This window comes from Haliotis rubra, unplaced genomic scaffold, assembly GCF_003918875.1.
Source record: "Haliotis rubra isolate DU_JTF1 unplaced genomic scaffold, ASM391887v1 Scf1389, whole genome shotgun sequence".
Lineage (NCBI taxonomy): Eukaryota > Metazoa > Mollusca > Gastropoda > Lepetellida > Haliotidae > Haliotis > Haliotis rubra.
This window is the reverse complement of record NW_025765324.1, coordinates 146,149-156,380: the sequence shown is the minus strand read 5'-3', so window position 1 is coordinate 156,380 and position 10,232 is coordinate 146,149. Positions and strand designations below refer to the sequence as shown.

At 38.6% G+C, this 10,232-nt stretch overlaps 1 protein-coding gene across 1 annotated transcript; it reads left to right on the top strand.

The window, feature by feature from the left end:
* Positions 1-1,114: 1,114 nt before the first annotated feature.
* LOC124268519 (H/ACA ribonucleoprotein complex subunit 2-like protein) lies at positions 1,115-7,097 on the top strand. The gene is made up of 4 exons (XM_046703506.1): positions 1,115-1,436; positions 4,756-4,828; positions 5,359-5,464; positions 5,641-7,097. The coding sequence occupies exons 1-4, from the start codon at positions 1,280-1,282 to the stop codon at positions 5,764-5,766; spliced, it is 462 nt and encodes a 153-aa protein (XP_046559462.1). The 5' UTR covers positions 1,115-1,279; the 3' UTR covers positions 5,767-7,097.
* Positions 7,098-10,232: the final 3,135 nt, after the last annotated feature.

Below are 10,232 nucleotides of genomic sequence, written 5' to 3'. Positions count from 1 at the left end.
GGGAATTGGTTAAAATCTAATAATTGATGATTGATCCATTACAACCGATCAATCATCGAAAATAATTGGTTAGCGTCAGTTATCAAATGTTCCTGTTATTTGTGTTAATACACACAAAAATAAAGAAAAAAACATGTAGTAATTTGTTTGTTTTTTCAAATTGCATAAAGTCCATTTGCAAATTTTGCATATTTAAATGATGATTAGTAGGTTAGGAACACATATTTCCTGGATTCTTTAAGATAAATTCAATCATGACTTGGAACGAGCTTGTACATGTAGTGCTTATGAACTGTAAATTTAATGACACAGACAAAACCAGCCTTGTGAAAAATATTGTTAATGCAAACAAGTGTTCAAAGATTGGTCGTGTTCGATTATGAGAAAACATGTTCGATTGCTTGGTCGTTTAGTCACTGCGACCAATCTTCGATTATTTCAATTAATCGGACCACCACTAGTCTGTCTCACAATCATTGAACCGCAGTATTTCCCTGCTGCCTAGCCCTTTCTGCAATGGTAAAGCCCTTAATGAATCAAGTATAGATTTCCTTAGGTTCTGGTTTAGTTTAAACATATTTTATACACAATGTGGAAAGGATCGGGGACAAGTTCTTTCAACTTATTAAACCCCTCTCCTCTCTCAGGTTCTGGTTCCATATATTCCAACTCACTGGGGCTCCTTTCCGGTGTTCGATTGCCCACATGGGTACAATGTGTGAAGCCCATTTCTGGTGTCCCCCGCCGTGATATTGCTAGATGATGTTGCTGAAAGCGGCGTAAAACCATACTCACTCACTTCTTTGTGGCGCTTCACCTCCGTGTTTGCTTAGACCAGCGCTGAGCCATAGACAATTTGAGTTTTAAAGATAAAACATTAAAATTATGTTTTTCAGTTTGTTGTATTATATCTGGTATTTATTTGTTTTGTGTTTTTTTTAACAAATTAACATTAAAAAATTACGAAATAAACAAAATCTAGTTAGAATCCGAATTCGTCGAGATAGATTCTTGTTTTAGTGAACCCCAGTGGTGAGTTTGGGCGAGTGAAACGCCATGTTAGAATAGTTTAATATGTTATTTTAATGTCCTGCAGTTATGCTACAAATGGCATGTTATTTATACGAAGACATACATTGGTAAAAGAAGACAATTTTGAATTTGTTGTATATTATTTCTGCGAGGCTTGTATTTACTGCTTTGTATGCAGGTCTACTTCCGGTTGAAAACACGTGGTTCGAAAACAAACACTCTTTGGCGTCTTACCAGATAACATAACATGGGCAAGGAGAAGAAAGAAAAGCGTAAGTCGGAGGGGGGCGAAGAAGAAGAGAGGGAAGATTCCTGGGATGAAAAGATCCGCTTCCTATGTCCGATAGCGGCTCCTCTGGCTTCACGAAAACTGACGAAGCGTTTGTACAAGACGGCAAAGAAAGGTGAAACAGAAATCGCTTCAGTCTCAGTGCTGAAAATCTAAAATATGATGTTTGTTACAAACTTGCCCCTTGTTATTGAGCTGCAACGCTGGCTTAAGTATTTTCACCTGTCATCTTACTTTAGATGACACCTCTTTGTGTACACAAACAATATTATATAGCATCTGTGCTGCTTGTACAGCGTTGGTCATCTTGGAAACTATCCAGATACATATAGACATGTATCATTTCCAATATAAGTATCATGCCATGCAATTTCAATATTCTTAAAAGTAAAAGTATCTTCTCCTTGGTCATCTCGATCATCTGCAAATGTTTCTACACCAGATTATTTCCTGCACACAGCTTTGACCAGCCTTTGGTATGTTTACTTGATAACATTACAGAACCATAACCTAAATTCGTGGATAACCTTGATTCGTGGATCGCGGAAATTATCATGCTAGCTCGTAAATTAAGTCTCGACTGACGTCACAAAGTTGTACTTTTGATGTACATACAATGCCATGCCTCGTTGACAAAAAAGTTCCGAATCTCTGCATTACATGCGAGTACACTGAATATACAAGCAAGTCCAGTAATTCCGCGCGTCCGGTAAATCTGCGCTGCTGCAATAGCCCACTTCCGTATCGAGGTAAACATCTGGTACCACATATATGCTTGAAATAGTGGCTTTTAATCACTAAAGGTAAGTAAATAACAGTAACTGACAGATAAATTGACAGTTTTATGAAAATTCGTTTTCTTCAGACTGTTAAACGTTTTTCTTCATTATTCATAATTGGATTTAATATGAAACACTAATACGCTTCAATACTTCGGATCTCCGGCCGGATGTTATGCGCAGCAGTTGCTGTGCCGATTTACCGGACAGCAAGCGATGTCGTCAGAATGCCGGTTAGGTCAACCATATGGCATAATGCAACGTTAGAATCTTATAGTCGTCAATAAAACTTATATTTCTAGGTAAATATGATGCATACCAGCATGTTTAGTCACGTAAACCACAAAAAATAGAGACGTTAGTTGTCGTGTTGCGATCGATGTGCTTAGGTGCACGGAATGACCAGACGGCATTATAATTGTCCAGCATTGAGATAAATAGCCCCAGATCACTAAAGCCACCATTACCAAATTTTATTTTTACAAAATGTCAGGTAAACAAGATACCGATAGCTCCAACCTTCGCACTTCTCGTTGTCTGCTTTCCTTGGTGTCTGGGTGGTGGGGTAGCCTAATGGTTAAAGCGTTGGCTCGTCACGCCGAAGACCCCGGGTTCAAATCCCCACATAGGCACAGTGGGTAAAGCCCATTTCTGGTGTCCCCTGCCGTGATGTTGCTGGAATATTGCTAAAAGCGGTGTAAAACCAAACTCAGTCAGTCAGTCCTTGGTGTCTTACTGCAGTGTTATGTGGTACATATTGGTATAAAGTAACCGACTACGTAATCCACGAAACAAGGTGACGTCACATTTTGTGGGCACACGAATGGTTGATGATTGCAAATGGCTTCCGTAAACAAACATTTCATTCACGAGTGGAATATTAGGCATTTTAAATTTGCTGAATCAATGAATAAAATAATCAGTGCGTATACAAAATGAAATCATGCATTTTTAAAATATGAATATCGCCGCACTTTCCTTATCTCCACGAATCAAGGTTAAGCGAGTGTACTTGTGGAGAACTAGCGTTCCATGATTTAGGAAACTGGCAGAGGGCATATAGCCAAGTTCTGCAAAATGTATATAGATCCCCTTTAAGTGGCACAGCTGGAACTTTTTGATGACAAACACAGTGGCATGCATTTAACAGACTCCTCACACTGACAAACATCTTGATTAAGCAAACCAAACGTAGAAGCATGAGATAAAGAATGTCTATATCTTGAAATTGCTAGTTCTAAAAGTACAATCGAGTGCTTCTATGTAAAATGTGTTGCCTGCATCCAAAATATATACCTGGAACTTATGCATCAGAGCTTGCAAATCTGATAGTAAAGAAAGCCACGGCGTATCGTGAGGCCTTTGGAAATACTCACTGTTGGGTACTCATAACTTGGTTGTCCAGGATACTATTATTATACATACTTTTGGCTGGCAGGCCCAAGGAACCTCAGGCTAAAAATATATCGGGGCCAAATAATTTGTTAACACTCCATCATGTTATGCATGATAATTTACGCACACTGTTTAATCAGAACAGCAGAATGTTGTTAAATGTAAATTGCCTTGATAACCCAACCGTTGTTGAAGTGAGTGTGCACCAAATTGTGCAAATGTAGTTTTGTAGCTGGCAAAATCACGCTCAGTGATATGTATGACCACATTATCAAACAGAACTTCCACAGGGCAGAAATTGGTAATCAACAGCTTTAGAGAATAATAATTCATGGTCATTTAGCATTTGTGTAAATCTGCAAGCGATATGGGTTAAGAACTTTGTCAAGACAAATAAGAATAGATGGAATCGCTTCAATTACTTGTGACATGCAGTGCTTGCACAGTGCACATGTCCCAGATCCTGTGAACTAATAGTATTGTGAAACACAAAAGTCACAGAAGCATATTCTTAAGTTAGAGATCTTATGTTACCGAGACAAAAACTGGACAACATTCAAATAAATGTGCAGGTAGGGCAACTCACATGCTTCAGTTACACATGCTTCAGTGTGGGGCAGAACATATCTGACATGGATCCTTGAACACACAAACAAATTACAAAATAGCAAAAGATGTTCAACACTTGAGTAAATAGTCACCAAAGGTTCACAATAAATAGTGAACATTTTATGAGTTCTTCAATATTCAGAGGCTATGTAGTCTGTTACTTGCAATGTTGTTCTGTTATGGCTAAGGCCCAGGTTTGATTCCCAGATGACCACCAAATATGAGATCCAGGTCAGAATTTGTCATCAGCAACCCCCTTTTTTGTCATAAGAGGCGACTAACAGGATCAGGTGGCAACGCTCACTGACTTGGTTGACACGTCATCGTATCCAAGTTACGTAGAACGATGCTCATGATGTTGATCACTGGATCATCTGGTCAAGACTCTTATTTACAGACCGCCGGCATATAGCTGGAATATTGCTGAGTGTGGTGTTAAACCCCAACCAACCAAGTATGAAGAACATTTGTGGTGCCCCACATTGCCCTAAAAGCTGCATAAAGTCCTCTTCAACTTCACATGGCATGGAAAGGGAGGAAGGTTTGTAACATGTCATATGCAGATAGGTGGGAAATTGCTTGTGTGTGTAAGGCAGTGTTAATTTATATTGTCATTCAAAGTGTAGCAGTCTGTTGCATACTTTGTTTCAGCATACAAGCAGCCCAAACATCTGGTACAGGGAGTCCGTGAAGTACAGAAGGCTATCCGCAAAGGGGAGAAAGGGTATGTATTCTTATATGCATATGTTTGTGTTTTGTTCTTTTTTCACTCTAGTGTAAGGCCAGACCAAGTTTTGTTTATTCTTGTTTTACAGATTTTTGACCTCAGAAAACCTAAAGGCACGAGGGAAAAATAAATAAATTAAAATCACCAGTCAAAGTAATATTCCTTCTAAATACTAAAAGTATTTTACGTTTTACACAATTTATGAAGTTTATATGGGGCAAAATACAATCTGAAAATAATTAAATAAGTTTACGTTTTTGGCCAATAAAAACATTAGGATTTATTTTTTGAACGAGGAAAATTCTTTTCTTTTCTTCTTATTCTTGAAAAAATACGACCAGCAGATCTGTAAAACAAGAAATAAAATTGGTCTGACCTAATGGGGGAAATACAATGATGGTTTGGGTGTCAGGGGAGATGAACTTCAAACAGGGTTAGGGAGTCAGGTGGTTGATACTTGAGGCTGTGGATGTCTCTAGTTGATAGTGTACCAGTGCACTTCCTGCATGTTTCTGTTTTGTTTCCAGCCTGGTGGTAATAGCTGGCAATGTGAGCCCAGTAGAGGTGATCTGTCATGTGCCGCTCATGTGCGAGGAAGCCAGTATTCCCTACTGTTACGTCCCTTCAAAGGAGGTAAGTACAGTTGACCAGTCCCTTATCAATACCACACTACCTGATTATTTCCAGACTGCTGTCACACAGTTGGAATGTTGCTGAGAGTGTCTTTAAACAACAAATAATCATGAAATGAACCAATTGTTTTCACTTTGCTTGTTGAGTATTTATATGTATTGTTGTCATGTACGCAGGACCTGGGTTCCGCCCTCAACTCTCACCGCCAGCTCTGCATGGTGCTGATCAAACCTCATGAGGACTACCAGGATACATACGATGAGTGCTTCGGAAGTGTGAAGGACCTACCAGCTCCCATGTGAAACATCTGACTGAAAATGTTCTTGACACACGTGTGGGAGAAATTGTCTTCCAAGACAGAACAGATGTGACGCATTGAATACAGTTATTGCTTGGTTGTATGGATGAATGCTATGGTAGTTGTTTGGTTTTGTAAGAATGGAGGTGGATGAATGTAAGGCTTGCCATTTAGAGATCATGACTCTTCAAGAGGCTATAGATTCAGATGTTGATCACAGCTTCTGTATCAGAAAACTCATAAATGGGCTTGTCATGTTGAGCCAATTTTTATCTCTTGGGTCAAACATTCTTTTATCACTTGCAGCACAGAATAATGCAGATGTGGTAAAATGATTAGTAATAGTGGACCCTGGCTCCTTCTTCGTGAGGTTAAAGGCAGCCAGGTAAATCTATCATCTGAGTAATAAGCAAGTTTTTCCTTCACACTCACAGTCCTAGACAAGGACTACTAACTGTTATAGCCCTAGACGAGGACTACTAACTGTTATAGCCCTAGACGAAGACTACTAAATGTTATAGCCCTAGACGAAGACTACTAACTGTTATAGCCCTAGACGAAGACTACTAAATGTTATAGCCCTAGACGAAGACTACTAACTGTTATAGCCCTAGACGAGGACTACTAAATGTTATAGCCCTAGACGAAGACTACTAAGTGTTATAGCCCTAGACGAAGACTACTAAATGTTATAGCCCTAGACGAAGACTACTAAGTGTTATAGCCCTAGACGAAGACTACTAAATGTTATAGCCCTAGACGAAGACTACTAAGTGTTATAGCCCTAGACGAAGACTACTAAGTGCATAAAATGATGGTAGTCCTCTTGTGCTGGTAGCTTTTGATGACTGTAATTCCGAACCAGTTTTAGAATCCTTCAGTTATACCACAAATTGGAACCAAACAAGACTCACAGAAATGTGAACATTTTTGTTTCATTCACAAACAAGCTTGAAACATTTTGGACTGGTGAAATGAGGTATACACTAGTCTTGAAATAAAAAGCTCCAAGAAATGTCCAAGTTTGTTTGCCTTGTGGTGCACAGCACAGCACAATATTCAGTCACCCAGTTTATGTTCATGTCCGTGTCTAACAAATATATCATCCTGTTTCTGCTAATGCAGGTTATGCTTTCTTATGGTCTGACATTTAGTCACAAAGACTGATATTTGAAGAATTGGTTAAATTTATCTTTGGGTAAGACTTGTGAGGACATTTTACTAACATTTCATAAATCATGACATTGTAACAAATATGAACTCATTTGATGAAGGTAATGCTGATATGTATGATTACATATTATTTTGTTTGTCATTAAAATGTCTTGTGTAACAGTTAATCGTTGTTATTGTGGTAAGTCAGTTCAGGTCAGACTGTTATGATTTGGGGCTAAGTGTTGTCCGAGTCGTGTTGAGATCCATGTAGTTTGATATATTGTGTTGGAAGAGTTGTGTTGTATTTACAACTTGCTGATTCCAGAAGAGTGAGTGAGTTTAGTTTTACGCTGCTTTTATCAATATTCCAGTAAAACCACAGCAGAAATTGGCTTCACACATTGTATGTAGGGAATCAAACCCGGGTCGTCAGCGTGATGAGTGAGCGCTTTAACCACTAGGCTACCCCACTGCCCCTGATTAAAGGAAAGAATGGACTTGTACTCCCAGCTTGTAAGATGACACGGGAGGCACATATGAATAAATGATTCATTGTACCATCATCCCCGGGTGGATTTCCTGTATGGAACTGACCCCCTTCTGCACCAATGCTGGTCATAAGACATTAAGGGATCAGGCATCAGACTGTGACTTGTTTGATGCACGGCATCATGTCACATTGGTGTAGATCATTGTTAACAGTGTTAATCACTGGATTGTTTGGTCCAGAGTGAATAATTTACAGATTGACATCATCCAGTGGCAGTGTTCGAAATAGCTACTGGCCCGCTAGCCAAGTGCTAGCTGATTGTGAATCGGGCCAGTAATATGCTATAAAGCTATCACGACTGGCTAGCTGAAAATCTCAGATGATTTGTTCTTTATTTAATGCACCTGAATATGATGATGCCAATTCTCCACAATGGAGAGCTGAACACAGAATGAATCGAATGTCGCCATTGTCATGTGGACTTCACAGTAGCAATGACAGCAGTTGAAGTGTACCCTGCAATGTTTATTGCCATAGTTGCTATGGCAACTTATTACAGACTTTCAGGCAGCAGAGGAATGCCTTCATTGAATAGTAATACTGCATCTATCCGGACACAGGCAAACATGCATATACGAAGACTGGTCATGTTCTCTTTGTTGCGCACCCCTATTTGCGCTACAGTTTGCCTGTGATCTGGAAGGTATTAGTTTTGTGATTTGAACACCTGTCACCTTGTACCAGAAGAGACATTAAAAGATGATACTTGTTACTCTGCTGCCTCATCATAAAGGGACAAAACAAGGTCTGGCACCTTAGAGTCCTCATGTGTTAAAGTGGGGTATGTATGTTATATATGGGGTTTGGGGCGGTGGGGGTAGCCTAGTGGTTAAAGCGTTTGCTCGTCACGCCGAAGACCCGAGTTCGATTCCCCCACATGGGTACAATGTGTGAAGCCGATTTCTGGTGTCAACCGCCGTGATATTGCCGGAATATTGCTAAAAGCGGTGTAAAACCCAACTCACTCACTCACTATATAAGGGGTTACTGCAGCTTGTAACTCACTGTGTTAGCACTGAAATACCAACATTAGTCAAGTGTTACAAGCTGACACATCACACCACACGTAAATCATGCAGTCTCTCGTCACTGTATCAGCCTAACACTGACTACAATGTTAAACCATGTTACACCTTCCTTCACCTGCACCATTCCCTATGGTTAAAGTTTGGTGTCTCCTAAATAATGTTGGTGTGACGTAAATACAGTTTCTGAAGTAATGACAAACACTAGAAGTTTACTTGTATTTTGAGTTTATTGTATATGAATTTGCTACTATTGCACAGTTCATAGATTCAGTCACAGCCTTGGGCTCATGTTCTACACGAGACAGCCAGCCGGTCTGAGATCATGCATCACAACATAGGTGGTGCACCTGAACACAACTGTTATGGAAGAACTATATGTGAAGAAGTTATGTTATACTGATCACTTGTTGGTCACACACTCCCACCCTTTTTTGTAAAATACGTTTTGACCTTTGTCGGAACAAATTATCATATTTACCTTAATATAACCTCACCCTTGCCCCAGACTGCGCAAAATTAACAGACGAAAAACAATTTTTATAATGTATCCCCTTCAATTCAGACCAATCATGTGACCAACAAGTATGTTATTTCCAATCAGGAAACGTCTGAAAATAATTCCATTTCTCGGAGACTTTAATGCAATTATTCCTTCATATTTTATGAAATCAACAAATATATCACCCAGATCTTCTGTTTACAGAAGGTTATTTGTGTGTTAAAACACAACGATTACTTTTGGATAATTTACTGAAAATCATTTTGAATTATTTTCTGAATTTGCCTTCATTTTAACTAATAAACAGCTTATTATGAACTTGCCAACATACTATACTCCAGGAATCTGTAGTTACATTAGTAACATTTTGAAGTAAAATCAGTTGTGGAAATGAGCCAAAATACTGAAAGCAGTTTGTATTGTCATAAATTTACAGCAATATATAGTTCATTAAGCGTGTTGAAGATTGAAACTGAAAAAAAATTTAGTATTTTCTAGTTTTGATCTATTAAAACAGCATAAATCTAATATAGTTCAACAGATAATTGAAAAAAAGATTGTATGCGAATGGCGTCAACTTCAACCCACTATTTTAGAAAAAGAACACACAATATGATAAAGAAAAAGAGAAAAAAGAATGTTCAAAACTCCACCTGTTAATATGTCTATATTTTACAGACTTGTACTGTCTCTTTTTGAAAACCACAAATATGGTAAATTGTTCTTGACAGAAGTTTACAAAGATGTCATGTTTGTAAATACTAAATGCAGGCTATTTAATTAATTGAAACTTCCCCCAAGTTATACAGTTATGATAATTTATGTCTATCTTGGTTGTTCGAAGACATTTCCGTCACATGAACTGACAGTGACAAAATCCTGGTATACCTTACTCAGGCAGTGTAGCTGGGCCACACTGAACATCTTACAGAGCCATAAATACATCACCACTGATGACTACACATCAAATAGTGCACACATGATAGAATACAGAGTCTCACCATGTTACAGTATGAACACTCAACTTGTCTCCTACCAAGTTTACAAATTTAGGAAAGCTAATGTAAACTAATAAATGGTTGCCATGGATATATTGCAGATGTTTGGTATGAATTTAACTGAAACTTGCCAATGTTCACTGAATACTACAGTTATCAGACTATTTATCTTACCTCACACATAAATGTCGCTTTCTGATTGGTTGAGCGCGCTCTTCTATTATTTTCAATGTACCCCGC